The following is a 20,446-nucleotide window of genomic DNA, read 5'->3' as shown; positions in this document are numbered from 1 at the left end:
GTAGGATTGGAAAAATGTGGAATTCCAGTGTTGCTTGGTCTTGGGTGCAAAAGTTCTTCGAAAGAGTAGCGCTGCTAGATCCCACCTCCTCCTCTAATACTCTTTCTACATTTATCCCTTCATTACGTGCTTCTTCAGCAACTCTGGGAGCTGGGTTGCCTTCATCATCATCTAAATGAAGAGGTCTAATCCATTGAAAAAGTTGGTTACCCTCCGTATCATCATCTTCACCAACAATATCAAACACGTCTAGTGGGTCACCACGGTCGACATGATCGATTTCTGCTTCCTTATCTCGAATTTGAAGCTTCATGTTGTAGTAGCAATAAACTAATTTTTCCAAGCTACTATGAGCCAACTTATTTCTTTGCTTTGTGTGGATGAGTGCAAATGTGCTCCAATTTCTTTCACAAGCAGATGAGGAAGCTGTTTGTGATAATACTTTTATTGCTAACTTTCTCACAGTTGGTGCATCGGTCCCATACATGATCCACCATTCAGCTACAATGAAAAATAATGTTGATAAGCCTAATAACTCCAACAAATTCTATTATAAACTTATAGTGAAATATGTTTATACTCACTAGGAGGCATATTTGTTCGAGCAGCAACTGATGTTGGTTCTCCAAATGTTCTTCTTGCATCTTTAAACCATGTTAGCTGAATACAATAAATTGTGTTAGTTTAATCCAACAAAGTAATTATTATAATTTAAGTAATTGTGTACCTCATTTCCAAATTGGCCAACTGCTGGTGATGCAGGGTCTAATTTAGAGTATACATTATGTACAGCACGTATAAGGTTACCATCATCTCCAACACCGGGTCTGTATTGGTATCGGGGATTCAAATAATATGCTGTTCAAAGAAACACATACTCTAATAAGATAAATAATATTTATGCAACTAAAGAAATGAATTGCAAATTATGACATAATTTATACCTGCTGCATGCAAATCGTGGTATAATGTTTTATACCATCGGTCTTCAATTATTTTTACGACCCACCTTGCACCATGTTTTCTTTCCAATTCATCCTTCACTACACGCATCAACTCATATACAGCCCCCATAGTAGGATACACTTCTGTGTCAACGATCCGTAAAACTTTGTAAAGAGGTTCAAACACTTGACACACATGTTCTGTTTGACTCCAAAAAGCATGATCAAGCACTATACTTTCCACCATACGACCTGTATTTGAGCGGCTGAAATTGTGGTTGGCCCAATCGTCACTAGTGAATAGTTGCTTCAACCCTGCTTTCTTCTTGAGTAGGCTGTTTAATGCAATATAGTTGGTGGCGAATCGAGTGGTAGCTGGACGAATAATTTCTCCTCTGCAAAATTCACGCATATTTGCCAACAACCAACCGTGATTGTAAATATAATTAGTGATCGTTCCAGCTCTTTTGACCACAGTAGCAACATTCTCTCTCTTCCCCATTGCCTCAAACATAAGATCAATACAATGTGCTGCACATGATGTCCAAAACACATTATGATGCTTCATTAACTTTTTTCCAGCTTTGACAAATGCAGAACCGTTGTCGGTCACGACTTGGACAACATTATGCTCTCCCACCTCCATGATTACATCCCTCAATAATTTGTAAATATACTTGTAATTCTTTATATGGTCTGAAGCATCAACAGACTTCAAAAAAATTGTCTTGCCCTTGGAATATACCATGAAGTTGATGATAGATAATCTGGTCGGGCCGGTCCATCCGTCACACATGATTGTGCAACCATTAGTTTCCCACTTTGACCTCAACTTGTTAACATACTCGCCAATGTCTTTATACTCCATATCCAAATATTTGTTTCTTATCTCATAGGGAGTGGGAGGTTGTACTCCAACACCGGCCTGTTGACATCCCACTACCATATTTTTGAAATGATGTGATGAAGCCTTCGCAGCAGGGACATTTTCATAGATAAAGAACTTGCTAATTAGACGCCCCATTCCCTCCTTCACATTACCTCCCTTGAAATAACTCCAAACACTCTTTTGACGTGCGTTGGATGACTTATATAAACTTGGGGCTATTGGTGGTGTTGGTTGTGATTCTCTAAGACTGCCTCCCCGTCTCATTTGTGCACCACCACTTGTCCCGGAACCTTGTCCCCTATTAGGAATTTTATGAAGGTGTTCTCTTTCCCATGCTGACTGTTTGGAGGCACGTAATGCTTGTTTCAAACTGCGTCGTTCTTCAGGTCCCATGTCATCATCACATTCGTCCTCATCGTCATCATCATCACTGCCAACCGCTTGGCCATAGACTTCTCCCCGTAGCCCAGCTCGAATATTTTCCATTCCTTGTGTCATCTTTTCCTTCTGCTGTTTTTTATTTTTTAATAATGTGCTGATGAATGCCTTCACTTCTGGGGGGACATTATCGCATCGTTGGACATTTTTTGCTGGATCTAATCCACTAAGATGGTACTTAAGTCGTGTCACTCCACCACTCTTCATTACCCGACCACAATATTTGCAAATTGTGCCATGTTTGTTTCCGTCTATTGGGTCGCCATGTTCCCAAGCTGGATCACGTTTACTAGCTCCACTAGACATCTTAAACGTACCTACATTTATTTTTCATGAAAATTAGACAAAAGAATTAAATAATAAAGTTATTCTACAGAACCTAAATAATAAAGTTATTCTACAGAAGAATACAATATGAAGTAAAGAAAATGATTGTAAAAATTTAAGTAATTAAAAAATTAATATGGAATAATAAAACCTAATATTAATGAATAATAATCCAATTTGATAAAAAAATAATCCTAATATAAATGATGAATAATATTCCTTTTTTATAATAATCCTAATATAAATAATCCTACTATAAATGATGATAATTATGTTTCATGAAAATAATCCTAATATAAAACATAGTGAAGAATAATATTCCTTTTTGATAATAATCCAATTTAATAATAATCCACTTTAATAATAATTCAATTTAATGAATAATCCAATTTGATAATAAAAAAAACCTAATATTAATGAATAAAAATGAATAATTCGTTTTTTTTTTCCTAAGTTTTGGACCTTTTGGTTCAACCCAACCCAACCCAAGTGTGGTTATGTTTGAGATTTGGGCCTAAGGTCAAGTTTGGAGACTACATTGAGTGGGCTTTAATGAATAGTCCAATTTGATAATAAGCCAATTTAATGAATAATCCAATTTAATGAATAATAATCTAATTTTATAATAATCTAATTTAATGAATAATAATCCAATTTGATAATAAAAAAACCTAATATTAATGAAGAATAATCCTATTTGATAATAAAACCTAATATTAATAAAATAATAAATAACATTAAACATATTAAAATTATCGTAGGGAATAATTATACAACATTACTTAATTACTTACAAAAAATTAAAAAGTAATTGTTAACATTACTTAACTACTTACAAAAATTAACATGCAAGTATTAATTACTTAAAAAAATTAACATACGAGTCCACACAAATTTATTTGTTGTTGTATAAATTACAATAATATAAATATAAGTTTGTAAACTTACCTTAAATATGGAACCCTTTGTGTTCAAGCTTTGGAATGGATCTGGAATGGCTTTGAAAATGGTAAGGGAAATAAAATAATAAATAACATTAAACATATTAAAATTATCCTAGGGAATAATTATACAACATTACTTAATTACTTAAAAAAAATTAACATGTAATTGTTAACAATACTTAATTACTTACAAAAACTAACATGCAAGTATTAATTACTTAAAAAAAATTAACATGCAATTGTTAACATTACTTAATTACTTACAAAAACTAACATGCAAGTATTAACATTACTTAATTACTTACAAAAACTAACATGCAAGTATTAATTACTTAAAAAAAATTAACATGCAATTGTTAACATTACTTAATTACTTACAAAAACTAACATGCAAGTATTAACATTACTTAATTACTTACAAAAACTAACATGCAAGTATTAATTACTTAAAAAAAATTAACATGTAATTGTTAACATTACTTAATTACTTACAAAAACTAACATGCAAGTATTAATTACTTAAAAAAAATTAACATGCAATTGTTAACATTACTTAATTACTTACAAAAACTAACATGCAAGTATTAACATTACTTAATTACTTACAAAAACTAACATGCAAGTATTAATTACTTAAAAAAAATTAACATGTAATTGTTAACATTACTTAATTACTTACAAAAACTAACATGCAAGTATTAACATTACTTAAAAAAATTAACATGCAATTGTTAACATTACTTAATTACTTACAAAAACTAACATGCAAGTATTAACATTACTTAATTACTTACAAAAACTAACATGCAAGTATTAATTACTTAAAAAAAATTAACATGTAATTGTTAACATTACTTAATTACTTACAAAAACTAACATGCAAGTATTAACATTACTTAATTACTTAAAAAAATTAACATGCAATTGTTAACATTACTTAATTACTTACAAAAACTAACATGCAAGTATTAATTACTTAAAAAATTTACATACGAGTTCACACAAATTTTTTGTTGTTGTATAAATTATAAGAATATAAATATAAGTTTGTAAACTTACTTTAAATATGGAACCCTTTGTGTTTAAGCTCTGGATCTGGAATGACTTTGAAAGGGGTAAGGGAAATAAAATAATCGAAAAGGCTCCTCTGATACTGATACTCCACCTCTTGAAATTTTTTCACAATGACAACTTTGAACGAGTTCACACAATAACTCTGAAACTCCACCTTTTAAAACAATATTGGCACACGGTTTTGAATGAAACCACCGTCCATGGTTTGAAAAGACTACTGATGATAATGGTAAAAGCTGCATAAAATTGTCCAAATAATTGTTCGTGTTGTCGAGAATATGGAGTGAGTCATGTGTCCTCCTGACAGGAGGAACCCACACACACACAAATGACCACCATTCATGGTCTGAAAAGAATACAATTGATAATTGTAAAAGCTGCATGAAATTGTCCAAATAATTGTAAAAATATTGAGTGAGTTGTATCCTCCTGACAGGAGGAACCCACACACATCATCACTGTCAAAAGACACATCGCACGCACACACAACGCACGCACGCAGACCACCTCAGTCTCTCTCTCTCTCGATCCTTCTCGTTCTCTCTTCTCCCTTCTCTTCTTCCAAACACACACACACACACAGAGCTCCTCAGTCTCTCTCTCTCTCGATCATCCTTCTCGATCTCTCTTCTCCCTTCTCTTCTCCCACACACACACTCACACAGAGAGCTCCACAGGTTGACATCGGATCCAAGTCCAACACACGCACACACAGAGATCGGACTCACAGAGATCTCTGATCTCTCTTCTGCCAAACACACACACGCACACAGAGATCTCTCGATCTCTCATCTCCATTCTCCGATCTCTCTTCTCCCTTCTCCGATCTCTCTTCTCCCAAACACCCACATACAAAGAGAGATCTCTGATCTCTCTTCTCCCAAACACACACACACACACACACACAGAGATCGCCGTTGATCGTGGCTCAGGCGAAGTCAGAGGTGCGCCGCTGAGCAAGGATCGTTCGTATTCCGCTTCGTCAGGTGAGATTCCATGAAACCCTAAACCCTAATCTCTCCGACTTCACCCTGCCTTGAATCGTTTATGCATGCGTGAAATCTGATGTATATTTGTGAAATTGATGTTAAGATTCGTGTTTTTGCAAGGTTTTTGGGACGAAACCGGCCCGGGAATCGCCCCACCGTCTCCGGCGTTCTTCTCCGACGTCGCCTCGGATTCCGATTCCACCGTCCATGGATATTTCGCCGATAATTTCCTAATATCGCGATATTTGGCCGAAAAGCTTGCGGATACCACTTTTAATATCGCCGTCCCGAAAAACCGATAATATCGGCGATATTTCGCCGATATTATCGGCATTTTCTTCCCTGCTTTCAACCAATTAATATCGCTGCAATTTGACCAACTTGCTAATTTTCCAAATTTGCTATTGCTCGATTATTTGCTTGGCCCCCTTGCTGGAGAATTTGATGCCCTTCAGTAAGAATTTGCAAAAGTTAGAATTTGCTAAAGTTGAGTGGTTGTTTGCTAATATTACATGTTAGCATGAACCAGCTGTGCAAAAGCTTATACCCTAATCTACCCTAAGGAGCAGGGTTTGAAATCGAGATGCAATGACTTGAAGAAAATTGCACTAAACACAAGGATAATCTTCTTTTTTATATATATAATTTTTTTAATAATAAAATGAGAATGCACTACCTCAATGTAATATTATTTCTGAAGAGGAAATATAAGAGGTTTAATTAGTACAACATTACCATTAACATTCAATTTCAAATTTCCAAAAACTATTTCAAATTTTTGGTTACATAGTAAAACATCACTAAAGAACAATAATAATTAAATAGTAGACATGGTCAATACCTATGTCATTGAACTTGTCAACTATACTCTCTCAAAAACTTGCATACCAAGTCTCTTTGTTATTTGCTCAACACGAATGCAAAGTGTGTTTTGTGCATTGCCTTAATACTGCGTTTCAACATCGATTGGTCACTAGCCACGAAACATTGGGAAGACAGGGAACCTCATCAATCCGTCCTTACAATGTAAACCATCATGCTCGCCGCAAGCGAAGTAGTAAGGCTGCCACCTCTTGAGAACAAACTCAAAGCCGTCTCCGCCTCCTTGTGTTTGATTTCCCGCCATTCTTGCTCGACTCAAGTCACAGTTCAAGAAGCTCCAAAAGTCTTGGAACAAGTAGACGCTGTGAGGACGTGTGGTGTTATTCGGTGGATCATACTTGAAAACTGCAAAACACCATTTATCATGTAACTATAGTTGTTCATTTCTATGAACAAAAGAAAAAGCGTTTCTCATGCTGAACAAATTGTGCAGAGAAAACATTCTAGTTACATTAGAATTTAAACGGGCGATATTTTTCGATTTTAGGTCGACCGCTTGACATGTTATGTTTCAAAGTTCCCGATAAAATTTGCAACAAGAATTGAATACGGGGAGCTAAACAAGTAAGATCTTTGCAAACAACAAGTAAAGCCAAAAATGCACAGAAAAATGGATACTCACCGAGAGTGTCCTTGAGGTAAAATGGTCCATTCTTCAAAGCCCATTCTGTGTAGTTGAATCCGAAATGCCAGTTTTCTGAGCCACCAACAGCGATCTTGTTTGGTCCTTGGGTCTTATTGAGGTGATATGAGCCATGGCTGAAGCCCCAACCGCTGTAATTACCAGATTGCCAATCCTTATTGGCTGTGCTAACTGCCAGCATTGAAGCAATTAGCACCATTGCTAGTGTAATTTGAGCAAAATTGGAACCCATTGTTCCCTATCAAATGCAACAACTGGTGGAAGATAGGGTGAAATTTAGAAGCTAGGGAGGATGAAACTTAAGAATGAGATTGTGGTGAATTTAGAATGAGTAAGTTGGTGCTTTTGTAGGCCAATTAAGTAATGCAAAATGACCGAATTTATAACACCTTTTCAACATTGGTGGGTAAGATGAAGAAAATAAGTCCTAATTAAGTTTCAAGTCTCCCTCTAAGAGTCACTCTTCCACTTTTGTATCTTAAATTCTCCTGTTCTCAATCATCATGCTTAATGTCTTTGCTATGTCAAGAATGAGATTTGTGTTTCCTAATCACCAGAGTTAAAGAATCAAATTAATTGTGATGTGGATTAGAAATATCCATATTGTTTTTCTTATTGATTTGAGTGGTATTTGAATTAATCTTGTCTGAACTACGGAAAGAGAATTTGAATTTGGGTGTAAAAGGGAGATCACACTACTCTTAACTAACTAGGCTAAACATAAGTTTGCTAAGCCTCCAGTTTTAACAAAAGTATTAGCAACAAATTGAGGACTCGTATGTGATGTGCTTCCTTCTGATTTTGTCTCTCTATATAAGGGACCTAAAGCTGTCTATATCAAGCGTATCGGTGGTATTACTAGCAACCTCCACTCCTCTATGCATGTACTTAGGAGGAAGTTATTAAGAGAGCTACTAGACCCACTCCATTGTCTTATTTCTCTGCTCATATTATAATCCCACCCACCATAAAAAGTTACAAAATTAAAATGCTATTTTCTCACCCACTTTTATTCCTAAAATATTCTCATTAGCACTCTCTCTCCACTCTGAGCTTGTCTCTAAAATTATTGCACCAGTGGTGAAATAATTTTAGAGCACTCAGTGATAGACTTTGCACCATTTTTTTTTTCTACTAATCAAACTCAATACACTTTACAGAAGACTACCCTTCCTCAGTTCTTCTTCCACACTTGTGTATAGAAATATTTGCATCTCTATACATATGCAGCAAGTCCACATTACATATCAATTCATGCTGATATCCATTGTTGAAACATCCAACCACAACAAAAACATTAAATTTGAACCGCACAGTGGCCGGAGAAAGCAGAGAAGAATCAAACTATGGTTACCTGGTTTTTGGGTTCATCTTCGTCTTCAAGATTTTTAGGAGAATTAATATGCAAAAATGTAGAAAATGTGCGGAATCGAAACGATTTCAAGCTAAAGTTGCACTGGGATTTTATTAGGTGAGTTAGGGTTTAAGGGTAGATAATTGTTTGTGAATAGAAGGCTATCTTTGTCTTTATTGATCATTTTACAAATGAGTCAACTTGTAATTAAAATTTTCATTAAAAAGTGGGTGAAGAAATAAGACACTGGAGTGGAAATAACAGCACTAGTTAGTAAATGGTTGAATAAGTGAGAAAAATTAGAAAAACAGAAAGTGAATGCAAAATATGAAATTGAATTTCTATATATATTAAGTTAACACCCGTGCTTCACTATATATTAAGTTAAACACCCTAAAAGCTTCACAATATCAAGCCATACTCTTCTTCCGATTAGAGTTTCAAAACAAAACAATTAAATATAATAAGAATAAAATAGTAATTTTTCAACATGTTTCAAATTGATCTCAAAATCCACCTAGTGGTCGGTTAGTTATTTTTCTTTGGTTTCTATATATTATAATAATAAATTATTATCATAAATGCCCCTAAAATTGATCTACACCATCAAGATGGTCCCTGAAATTGAAAATTAATCAATGAAGCCTTAGAAATAGGTGTCTCACATCATAATGGTCCTTCCTTCGCAATTTTGTAAAAAAAATTGTTATGTTCTATGTGGCACAAAAATGGGTTCAGCAAGTCTAATTAAATTAAAAATAAATTAGAAATAGATTTAATAATTTAATAATTAATTAAAAAAGTTATCACCTCCTATCCCAACTCACACTCATCTACCTCCATCTATGGTAGCCTTCACCTTCGTTTCTCTGAAAAAATAAATTCTTAAGACACCCATCGTTACACCTTTCATCCAATTGCACCAGGATCAAGACCACCTTCAGTGACGGCTTGGATTGGCTACGACTTTTGTGACAGCACCATCAACATTTAGGCGATCAATAGTCTCAAAACCTAGAGCTCCTCCAATGATCTTGGTGACACGGAGAACAACGAGCTCTGCCTTGAGATAATCTCACTGTGCAAAAAGGTATTTGGACAAATTTTTAAATTCATTATTACTCAGATCATCACATAATATTATTTTTGACATAATTGTGACGGAATGACTAAATTGATTTGCGACACAATTTTTAGGGACTATATTGATCGATTTTCAATTTCAAGGTATTTATGTGCTACACCAATACATAACAGAACTTTGACATAATTGTGACAAAATGACCATATTAATTTGTAACACCTATTTTCAGGGACTATATTGATTATTTTTCAATTTCAGTGACAATTTTAACAATGTGAGTCAAATTCAAAGTCCGTTTATGATAAAAAAAGCCAAAAATATAAAGTTTGATTCGTTAAGTACGTGGCTTCTCTAGTTTCCTAATGAACTTATGAATTAATAATATGGAAGCGAACACCTAACAAATTCATAAACATTAATTCCTCCCAAAAAAATGAAGCAACAAAGATCGATACCCTTCCAAAAAGATTGATAAGGGAGTCAATGGGTCGATTCAGATTGGACGGATACTCTCCTCTCAACCGAAAACAGGGTCAACCATTTTCTTTTGAGTTTGAAAGTTGTTTGAAATAGAAAAATCAATGTCAAATTGTCAATGCAAATTTTGGGGCATTGCGATTTTAACCGAACTACTCGAGTGGGGGAAACTAGTAAGAATTGCCGCCTAAAAGTTGTGGAAACTTTCATCATGGTTATGTCATACGTATGTTGACATACTGATGACATCCACAAATTATATACAAAATCATAGCATAACTAGGAGGAATCTTTCTACATATAAGGAACCATCTCTTTACATGCTGAGATGAAGTTTTGAGGTGAAACAATAGCGGTTTCATTAACATCTTAATAAAATGTACAAACTTCAAATGAGCATTTTGGATTAAATTTAAGGGCTTTTCATACAAAAAGGACTCCAAAACAAAAAAAACAAAGAAAAGACCAGGTCAATTTGGCCCATTTAATAGCTACCAAATCCATAAGACCTTCAATCCCATCAACTAAAAATTCAATCACTTCATAACAGCATGGGAGAATATGCGCACAAAACTGCCAACAAAACTGGGGAACACTCTTTGCATACAAGCAATGCCGACTTCGAAGGGGAACTACAAAAGAAAGATTGCTACAATAAAGACTTTGCGCATAAAACAACCAGACCTGACAATTTCTTACACGGCATGAAAATGACACAAAAATTATGGATTTCAGGTCAACACGATAACTAATTGGGTTGTTACCGGGCCACATGATAAGAACTCGTTAATAACGGGTCCTTAACAGGCTTACACGAGAGTGATGCGGGTAACCTGTTTCGACACAATAAGGAAAAAATTATTTTGATGATTTTAATTTTTTAAACTACTAAAAAAACTTACTATAAAATACAATTGAGATATTTGAAGATTTATATGCATATTATATACTATTTTTCTGGGAAAGTATACATGTTTTACAGCGAGGGGTTAGAAATGTTATTAACTGAAATATTTTTTAAAAGCGTTGTTTTACTGACCCACTCAATCTTGTTTTGCGCCCCTCCAGGTTTTAGTTAGCAGTGTTGGTGGCTCACGAGGATTCCCACGGTGTTCTGACAGAATTCACAAAAGTAGGACTCACCCCCGGGTGTTACATCTTAGTAATTGTATCTTTAAAGCTTTCGAACTGTTTAAATGGTTATGTTACTCTCACGTGACGGCCAGCATGCCCTCCTTCGGGACGGGGTGTGTCAATAGATAAATGGATACATATATATTGTTTATTAATTATTATTGTATTATTATTCTAAATAAATTTTAAAATTTTAAGTTTTATTTATTTATTTATTTATTGTTATAGTATATTGTAGGCAAATAGTGATATTAAAAAAATTAAAAAACACATTAAAAATAAAAATATCAAGCAATTAAAAAATACCAAACACATTAAAAAAATTATAATAATTAATTTACAAGTGTAAAATAATGTGAAAAAAATATGCAAATGCTCGTAATCGCATCATCTACGTTTTGAGGTTGGGTACATTATCGTTTGATTTTAAAACCATACAAACCCTCATAAATAGTATTTTTAAGGGAGTTCAAAATAAATAAAATTCATAATCATTAATGTATAAGTCAAAAAAATGTGAAAGCATATATAAACGCTCGTAATTGCATCCTCTACGCTTAGACGATGGTTACATGGTCGTTTAGATTTTTAAAACCCTCCAAATCTCATGAATAGTGTTTTTTATTTGAGTACAAAATTAATAAAATTAATAATAATTATTTTAGAAGCGTGAAAAATGTAATATATATATATATATATAATATCACTTGTAATGACAAGCTTTACAACTTTCGTGAAAGGGTCAACTCCGAAATTTAGTATGTATATACTAATTTAATATTATGTTTTACATTTTTTTGGGTCAAATTATGTTTTTCATTTTCATTATTTATTGATTTAAAATATATTTTTCTTAACGGGTAATAGGTCAGGTCATATTACCTGAAAATATTAGCGGGTCGATTTCAGGTCAAGTCATATTACCCGTTTACTTTAATGAGTGTTACATGACATGACCGGTTAAGTTATCGTATATGACACGAAAATGACACGAACACGAGAAACACGACACGAATGTCAGGTTTAAAAACAACCAACGAAACAACAAGTTGCATCAGAATTTTGAACATTACTTGTTTAGTCAAACTGACCTTCAAAAGGCAAAAAAAAAGGATCGCGGACATCAACTTGTTTTATCATGTGTGCATTATAACATGGGTTTTTATTACAAATAGTTCTTGAAATTGACCCTCACCATTAAGATGGTCCCTGAAATTAAAAATCAATCAATATAGTTCCTAAAAATAGGTGTCACAAATCAATGTGGTTCTTCCGTCACAATTATGTTAAAAATTCAGTTTAGTGCTGATGCGACACATAAATGGACCCCAAAAGATTTACGGGTTTTTATCACAAATGGTCCCTGAAATTGACCCACACCAACAAGATGGTCCCTAAAATTGAGCCACACTATCAAGATGGTCCCTAAAATTGAGCCAAACTATCAAGATGGTCCCTAAAACTAAAAATTGATCAATGTAATCCTTGAAAATAGATGTCGCAAATCAATATGATATTTTCGCACAATTTTGTAAAAAAATTTGTTATGTGCTAATGTGGGTTTAATAATTAATTAAAATAGTTGTCTAAATACCTTTTTGCACAATGAAATCTTTGTTTCTTATAGTAAGGCTTACTCCGAAGAGAGATCCCTTCCATAAATTCTCAAAGGTAAGAGAGAGTGTGGAAATAGTTTTCAACTAACAATAGACGCACCTCGGGTATAACCTCATTATCTTAAGGCAGACCTCGCTGTTCTTTGCATCATCATACCACCAGGGAAACGCCGAACAAGCTCTCTAAGATTAAGGTTGTAAGGATGTTGATCACCTAAATGTTAATGGTGATGTCCTAGAAGTCGTTGCCAATTGGTCAAGCCGTCACTAAAGGTGATCTCGATCCAGGTTCAATTCGGTGAAATGTGTCGAAGTGTGTAAAGATGGGTATATTGAGATTTTTTTTTTAGAGAATAGATAGTTAATGAGGTAGAGAAATGTGGATTGGGATCAGAGGTGATTGCAGGACTGGGTTTTTGGGTTGACAACTTTTTTATTAACTATTAAATTATTAAGTATATTTGTAATTTTTTAAATTTAATTAGATTTGTATGACTCGTTTATGTGTCACATCAACACATACAAATTTTTTGACAAAATTGTGACTGAAGGACTACATTGATTTAAGACACTTGCAAGACTACATTGATCAATTTTCAATTTCAGAGACCATTTTGATGTCGTGGGTCAATTTCAGGAACAGTTTTGATGTCCTAGGTCAATTTCCAGGACCATTTGTAAGAAGAAAAAAAGTGACTTATGAGGCCCATTTACCACATCAGCTCAAATTCGTTTTTGGCTATAATTGAATTTAATACATTTCACTTAAAAGTGAAGAGGAATACCACTCAGAGACCATTTTGATGTCGTGGGTCAATTTCAGGAACAGTTTTGATGTCCTAGGTCAATTTCAAGGACCATTTGTAAGAAGAAAAAAAATGACTTATGAGGCCCATTTATCTACCACATCAGCTCAAATTCATTTTTGGTTATAATTGAATTTAATACATTTCACTTAAAAGTGAAGATAAATACCACTATACCGTAGTACTAAGTGGCTAATATTCGTTATCTTTGTTCTACTGGATGTGCTTGTTCTTATAAATTACAAGGTGAACGATTGATTTTAATGCCATGGCTATTCAATTAATTGTATATGTGAAGGAGTTTTTATCAATTTACTACTTCTGCTTGTTGTGGCATGTTTCTTACTTTAGATAGTTGCGAACCCCGGCTCTCGATTAAACACTACTCCTTCAAGTTGTGATCAATAGACTTTAGTTAAAGTCGTTAGTTGTTACTAATAGGGTTTTAGTTATAGTTGTTATCACTAAGATTTTTTAATCATGAAGAGTGGTTGTGACTAAATGCTTATTAGTCCTTATAAGGGATGACACATGATTACTATGTTATAACTAAAAGGATGTTATGACTGAAAGTTAGAATTTGGTTTAATTTTCCAGTAACAACGTATGTTGTGACTAATACATTTTTAGTCAATCAATGTGCTTTCTTGTGATTAAATCAATTAGTTATGAGGTTTTCAGTCACAATCCAGATCTTTTTCATGACGAAATGATTTAGACACAATTTACATTTTGGTTCCAGGGCCAAAATACATATCCTCTCTCTTTTGAAGCCCCAACAAACGAATTCAAACCATACTACTAAAATAATCATTGTATTCTAGTTACTTAAAAAATTTCCAATATTTTCTTCGGTTAACACAAAATCCCCCTATATTAACAAATCCATGTTTAAGTAACCTGCATTAAGCTTCCAGCATCCACCCACCTAAAAACTCACTCAATTTTTCTTCATCCGAACTCAATTTGACATGGATAATCTCTTAATTTTGTCATTAACACCAGAGTGTATAGATATGATTGTTTTCTGCTATTGTAGTAAAACGTCATTTGCAATGACGAATTTACAATTAAACTAAAAGCAGAATGTAACATTTGATTGCTCAATCTCCAGCCTACTCATATCCATTACCTTATTCATCATTTTTTTTTGGTGTCCCAATTAAGGATGGGCAAATACCCATTCGTTATGGGTAACCGCGGTTACCCGTTCATTTAAATTAAACGGTTACGGTTATGGGTAACCGTTTAGATAAATAAATGGTTATGGGTATAACCGTTTACCCATGAAATTTAAATGGACGGTTATGAGTATTAACTGCGATTATAAACGGGTAACCGTTTACCCATTTATTTTATATATGTAAAACTAACACAAACCATGTTCTCGATCCAATAATACTTAGCACCCAATAAATTAGCAAGAAATTCATCGATTCTTCTCTCAATAACACTGCTACAGGAATGATCTCATCATCAAGGAATTCGCTAAATTAATTTAAATTCCTTGCGGGTAATCGTGAAATTGACAGAAATGTCTCATAAACAATTTTTGTAACCCAATAATACTTAACAAATATTATATTTACCTTCATTAGTAACAGTTAAAAATATCGTCAGTAAACTATTATTTCAATTATTGGAATGGTATAAGGACTTAAAAAATTAAAATACGGAAATGTATGATGAATATACCTATAACGGTGTTTAATTGTCAAAAAAAAAAGAAAATTATGACATTTTTTTATTAATTTTCAAGTTGTTAAAAATCATGTAGACGGGTGAAAATGGGGTAATGGTAAAAATAAAGAAGATAAACGGGTTAAAAATGGTAAATGGGTAAACGGGTATTAAACAGTTACGATTAAATGAGTATGCGGTTATGGGTATGGTTAACCGTTTATAAACGGTTATGGGTATGAGTATAACCGATTAGGTAATTACCTAACGGGTAAACGGTTATGCGGGTATGAGCATAAATGGTTATGGGTAAATAACCGCGTTACCCGCCCGCCATAACCGTTGCCCATCCCTAGTCCCAATCAAATTGTTTTGTGTGTATTTATCTATTGTTTGACAAAAATAAAAGGGGTGTGTGATTCACACATCCCATTTTACTTCTCACACACCCCTTGATAATTTATGTCTGTTGATCTTCTTCAATTCATTCGATTTAACAGACGAAAATTAAAAAGATGTATGAGAAGTAAAATGGGGTGTGTGAATATCACACCCCAAATAAAATTACAGGGCTAGAGAAAAAATGAAAGAGAAGAAAATGAGAACGTAAAAATTATATTTATTTAAACACCCAATAATTTTAGTGACAGGTGGGATGACATAATTGGCTGTGTGCAGAGTTTGATGACAGACGAGTAACCCTCAAATCAAATCTCAGACCATCCCTCGTTTTCAAATCGGCGCGCTGCCTTTCGCCACCCACTCTCTCCACTCTCAACTCTCCAGAACTCTACTACCATCATCCATCCCAGGCACCACCACAACCCAGTGCGATCGGACGGTGCCGGAGACTGCAGAGATGGGCCCACCGAAGAACGCCGCCCGTACGATCTCTCAGGAGGCCTTCGACGAGGTGGTGAAGGAGAACATGGAAGATCTCGGCATGGACCCCACCGAGGCCCTCGAAGACGCCATCCAAACCCTAACTCTCCAGGGCGTCGATCTCTCCGGTACTCTTCTCTCTTACACCCCCAAATCCCCCAATGCGATTCGTTTGTAGAAAAAGTAAGAGAAAACAGAGAGATTGCTGCAATTTGTATTCCCGTATTTTCTCGGAAACCAAACAGAACCCATTTGATGAATGCAGCATTTGTTTCGTTTTGATATGTAAATTTTGGTTCTTGTGTTTGGCAGGGATCGTGACCTGCGTCCCCGGAGAGGGTAGTGTTAAAGACAATCCTGTGTTACAGTGCTTGGATAGATTGAGCCAGTTGAATTCTAGTCCAAACAGTCAAATTGGCGATGAAATTGTGGATTTACTTGATAAACTTACCGAGCTCTGTAAAGCCGAAGGTTCTGGGAATGCAGCAATAGCTTCTAGAAATGGAGGGGTTGAAATAGTTTGTTCTATATGTTCTAAGATTGAGATCGGGTGCTTACGCGCTGTCTTTTTGGCGTTGAGGGCATTGGCTTCATTGCTACATGGTATGATGGACAGTCTATCTTGCTTCTTTGGTTTCTCATGAAGTCTTTCTAAAACGTTGCATGAGTTGTGTATAATTTTCTGGATTTTTGTTGATTTGTAGATTTGCAAAGTCGAGAAGCATTTAGGGCAAGTGGTGGACCAAAGATTTTGGTGGGTATTCTAACTGATGGATTTGAGAATATTGACATAGTGAGTAGTGGTTTTTCTGTCGTTGCTGCGGCTGCAACGAGTAATGAGGTCATAAAGGAGTTATTCATGGAGTTGAAGATTGATGAGCTTATTCTGCAAGTATTGAGTGTAAAAAGGGAAGTCAGCATTGAGAGTTTGTATGATGCTATACGGGTTCTCTTAACACCTGATGATAATCGTGTTTTGGCTTCACAAGTAAGTTGAGGTTTATTGCAAAATTCCAGCAATTTAATTTTTTTGTCTCAAATGTAGAACTGTAATAAACATAAATGAATTGAGCGATAGTTGATGATTAGATATCCAGAAGCTTCTTTATGGAACCTTTTCATTCAAGTGTTTATAACATGACTGTGAATGCAAAATTCAGGTTTATGGTTATGCGCGGAACTTTGCCAAAATTGGAATTGCTGGAGCTCTGGTTGAATCAGTACGTGGGGGGCTTAGCTCATCTAGTCTTGTTTCAGCAAGCATTGCTTTAAAGGCTGTCGCTGTCAATGTAAGACTTTTGTAATCTGATGGGATACAAATTAAGAGTTGATGTTTTAATAATGACTGTTTGGCCTTCATAGTTTTAATGTTCAGTCAGTGTGAAACATTCTGACTTGTGTGTTAGACTTTGTTATAAGATCAGTTAATCAATTCATTATTTTCACCCTATATGTCCTTTTTGTTCTTTTATCGGTTTGACTTATGACTGGAAAATGTGTCTGAATGATATGGAAATATACTAACAACTAATGTAGTATTTTGTACGCTGAATATTTTCTTGTTCTAATTCTGTTATTTATTGGTCTTCAATTTTCCACAGGATGAAATATGTACATCCATTGCCGAAAATGGTGGAATTGATGCAGTTCTCTTATGTATTGATGACAGTAGTGAACAAGGCAACAAAACTGTTGCTAAAGTTTGCTGTTCTTTGCTCTGCAAGGTCTAAATCACACTTATCATTTGTATGTGAATTGGCTTACTATTTAGCTTTTGAATCCAAAATTGAATGTTTTAAATTTCAACTCTATCTTCTAAGGTTTTATGTAGAACTCTTGAACCACAATTCGTGTGAGTAAATACATTCGTTATCATTTACTCGTGCTACTTAGAAAATTATTGGTGTTACTTTCTGGTGAAGCATTTTAGTGCCTCTTATGCATTATTGTGTTTTAGTTGGCAGGAAGTGACGCAAATAAGAATGCCATTGTTGAGAAGAAGGGTATGGATAGGCTAATGAAACTGTCATCTAGATTTTTTGATGACCCTTCTGTCCTTCAAGAGGTAAGGAACCACAATTCTTTCACATTGAATTTGCATACTTTTGAACACATTATGGGGCTGAGGTTTCTGTTCAAGGGAAATTCTCAGTTTATGTGGTAGTATCGCTAGATGTTAGCTGTATTTTTCTGAATACTTCAACTGTTGCATTCTGTATTCATCTGATCTTTCAACTGTTGCATTTTAGGTTTTTATAGTGTCACTGTAAGTTGATTGGATGACTTTAATGATATGGCAGAGTTAACATTCTTGTTAGCAAGAAAATGTTGTGTCTTTGTTTGACTTTTAATAAGGAAGAATGCTGAACAAAATATTTTCAGTGATGAGATCCTTGCGAAAGCATAATGTTGAAATGATTTCCCAAACCGCTAATTCTAACTGTGATTTGCAGTTGATACAGACATTTGTTCTATTGCTCAATCTTCGCATTGATTCTTTCCGTTATGGTTCAGATTATGGCTGTTATTTCTGTACTCTCCTTAAGGTCCCCAGACAATGCAGCCATTGCCATTGAAGCTGGGGCTGGAGAACTTGCCCTCCAAGCTATGCAGAAGTTCCCTGCGGCACAGCAAATGCAGAGGAATTCCTGTCTCATGATTCGGAATCTTGTCTCAAGAAACGCAGCCAACAGGCAAGTCTTTTTGTTATAAATCCATCTCACTCCCTGTTACAGTTTCTCTTCCCGTCTTTTCGTTTTCAGTGTCACATCTTTTTTCTCATATCATGCATGGCATTGTTTTTTGCTGTGGTTTTTCCATAATACCCAACTCTTGTGATATCCAATTTTTCACTTCACAGAACTATTCTGCTCAATAGCGGTATGGAGAAACACATAAGGATGGCCAAGCAAAACCATGTAAGTTGTAATGAAGCCGCTACCGATGCATTGAGGGATCTGGGACTTGACGACTACAACATGTAAACCTTCAAAGTGCATATACTCCTGTTTCTTGAACCACAATTTTGCATGCTTAGATTATCTTCCCTGTTTGCTTTAGCATTTGCATGAGCGCTACTTTAATGTATCTTTTGTGACAGTATGTTGTTACAGCCTTTTAATTGGCCCTGTTGCGGAAGATGGTACAACAGTCCGGAATCTTTATTTTTCTGAAATTCCATTTTTCCTTTTCATGTTTTAGTTTATGCTCTTAGGCTTGTGATTAAAGTAATGAACTATCAACCAATAATTATATATACACACTACATAGGCTTGTCAATTTCTGACACGATCCGTTATCCCGACAAGAAATTAACAGGTTTCGGGTCGATAGATAATGAATTGAGTCATTATAGGGTAATCCGATAAGCACCTGTTAAGATATGAGTCGTTCTAGCTATATACATGGGTAATCTGTTATACAATAAGAAAAATATTAATTTAATAATTTTATACCATTAAATAAATACTATAATTAACAGAAGTAGGATTTCATTCCAAACTGAATTGAAAGTTAAAATATAAATATATAGATATACTTAAATTAAATTTTAAAAATTGATAACAGTTGGACCAGTTGAGATTTAATCTTGACCGTCCAATGTTTTTCTTAGCCATAATCAGACTCTCATTCTCTAAGGTTTGAATCGAAGTAGCTGCTCTCTCTCTCTCTCTCTCGACAGCTCATTGCTGGGAGTTCTCTAAGGTTTGAAATTTTTCTCTCATTCGCACTTTGGTCTTCTTTCCGGTTGGGAGTTCTCATCTCCCTCCATGTACACTGCTGCCGAATCGGCATCGCAGCGTCAACAGGGTAGGTAGGTTGGAGCATCCGCCCCGATGCATCAGATGTACTGGGTCGGCAGTCGATTTGGGAGTGGTCGCTTGGGTGTTGCTGGGCAATTCTGTCGCCGGGTCATTCTGACGAGAAGCTAAGCTAGAGCGCTGGCCACTAGTGATCAACCGCGATGACATTTGTAAGAACCAAAATACCACCTCCCTAGAGTGATAGCAGTGCACGCTCACTCTGCAGGACTAACTCGGCGAAAAGAGAAGGCCAAGTACTGCCACATGGGGGAATGATCTAATCAGGTGGTTCCCGGTGTGAACAAAAGTAATCAATCCCGTATCCGTGGTCAAAGCACTCCTGGCGACTTCGGAGTACGGACTTAGCCAGCCGTCTTTACTCAGGTGCTAGATTGTCCTACCTAGACTGCGCAGTACCATCTCGCCCACATCAAGTGTTAGACTATGCCTACTGGTGTGGCTACGCCTTCCGCCCATGAT

The 20,446-nt window shown here is 35.1% G+C and overlaps 3 protein-coding genes and 2 long non-coding RNA genes across 6 annotated transcripts; 1 reads left to right on the top strand and 4 right to left on the bottom strand.

Moving 5' to 3' along the window:
* Positions 1-640: 640 nt before the first annotated feature.
* LOC139188340 (uncharacterized) lies at positions 641-2,258 on the bottom strand. 2 transcript variants are annotated; one of them, XM_070805619.1, is made up of 2 exons: positions 945-2,258; positions 641-858 (listed from the first exon to the last, which is right to left on the bottom strand). In XM_070805619.1, exons 1-2 carry the CDS (start codon positions 2,224-2,226, stop codon positions 680-682), a joined length of 1,461 nt encoding a protein of 486 aa, XP_070661720.1. In that variant the 5' UTR covers positions 2,227-2,258; the 3' UTR covers positions 641-679. The 2 variants fall into 2 exon arrangements, with proteins under 2 accessions (XP_070661720.1, XP_070661721.1); XM_070805620.1 differs by having other exon boundaries at positions 684-827.
* Positions 2,259-2,311: 53 nt separating this feature from the next.
* On the bottom strand, positions 2,312-3,658 carry LOC139188339 (uncharacterized). Its single transcript, XR_011571711.1, has 2 exons — positions 3,547-3,658; positions 2,312-2,588 (listed from the first exon to the last, which is right to left on the bottom strand). It is a non-coding gene; the product is annotated as an uncharacterized lncRNA (long non-coding RNA).
* Positions 3,659-6,273: 2,615 nt separating this feature from the next.
* LOC103454487 (uncharacterized) lies at positions 6,274-7,432 on the bottom strand. The gene is made up of 2 exons (XM_008394073.3): positions 7,110-7,432; positions 6,274-6,832 (listed from the first exon to the last, which is right to left on the bottom strand). Exons 1-2 carry the CDS (start codon positions 7,360-7,362, stop codon positions 6,579-6,581), a joined length of 507 nt encoding a protein of 168 aa, XP_008392295.1. The 5' UTR covers positions 7,363-7,432; the 3' UTR covers positions 6,274-6,578.
* Positions 7,433-10,395: 2,963 nt separating this feature from the next.
* On the bottom strand, positions 10,396-10,880 carry LOC139188388 (uncharacterized). Its single transcript, XR_011571781.1, has 2 exons — positions 10,810-10,880; positions 10,396-10,677 (listed from the first exon to the last, which is right to left on the bottom strand). It is a non-coding gene; the product is annotated as an uncharacterized lncRNA (long non-coding RNA).
* Positions 10,881-15,933: 5,053 nt separating this feature from the next.
* On the top strand, positions 15,934-19,363 carry LOC103454488 (uncharacterized). The gene is made up of 8 exons (XM_008394074.4): positions 15,934-16,291; positions 16,476-16,766; positions 16,868-17,151; positions 17,324-17,452; positions 17,765-17,887; positions 18,121-18,228; positions 18,678-18,856; positions 19,024-19,363. The coding sequence occupies exons 1-8, from the start codon at positions 16,141-16,143 to the stop codon at positions 19,145-19,147; spliced, it is 1,389 nt and encodes a 462-aa protein (XP_008392296.1). The 5' UTR covers positions 15,934-16,140; the 3' UTR covers positions 19,148-19,363.
* The last annotated feature ends 1,083 nt before the right edge of the window (positions 19,364-20,446 follow it).

Source organism: Malus domestica, chromosome 10 (genome assembly GCF_042453785.1).
Source record: "Malus domestica chromosome 10, GDT2T_hap1".
Taxonomy (NCBI): Eukaryota; Viridiplantae; Streptophyta; class Magnoliopsida; order Rosales; family Rosaceae; genus Malus; species Malus domestica.
Note: the sequence above shows the minus strand (reverse complement) of the source record. Positions and strands in the feature narration are given on the sequence as shown.

Coding starts and splice junctions, on each gene's coding strand:
- LOC103454487 (XM_008394073.3), bottom strand. CDS start 7,362: ATGGGTTCCAATTTTGCTCAAATTACACTAGCAATGGTGCTAATTGCT. Junction 6,833..7,109: donor TTACCTCAAGGACACTCTCG/GTGAGTATCCAT, acceptor GGTGTTTTGCAG/TTTTCAAGTATGATCCACCG.
- LOC139188340 (XM_070805619.1), bottom strand. CDS start 2,226: ATGGGACCTGAAGAACGACGCAGTTTGAAACAAGCATTACGTGCCTCC. Junction 859..944: donor CCACGATTTGCATGCAGCAG/GTATAAATTATG, acceptor TTCTTTGAACAG/CATATTATTTGAATCCCCGA.
- LOC103454488 (XM_008394074.4), top strand. CDS start 16,141: ATGGGCCCACCGAAGAACGCCGCCCGTACGATCTCTCAGGAGGCCTTC. Junction 16,292..16,475: donor CCAGGGCGTCGATCTCTCCG/GTACTCTTCTCT, acceptor TGTGTTTGGCAG/GGATCGTGACCTGCGTCCCC. Junction 18,857..19,023: donor TCAAGAAACGCAGCCAACAG/GCAAGTCTTTTT, acceptor TTCACTTCACAG/AACTATTCTGCTCAATAGCG.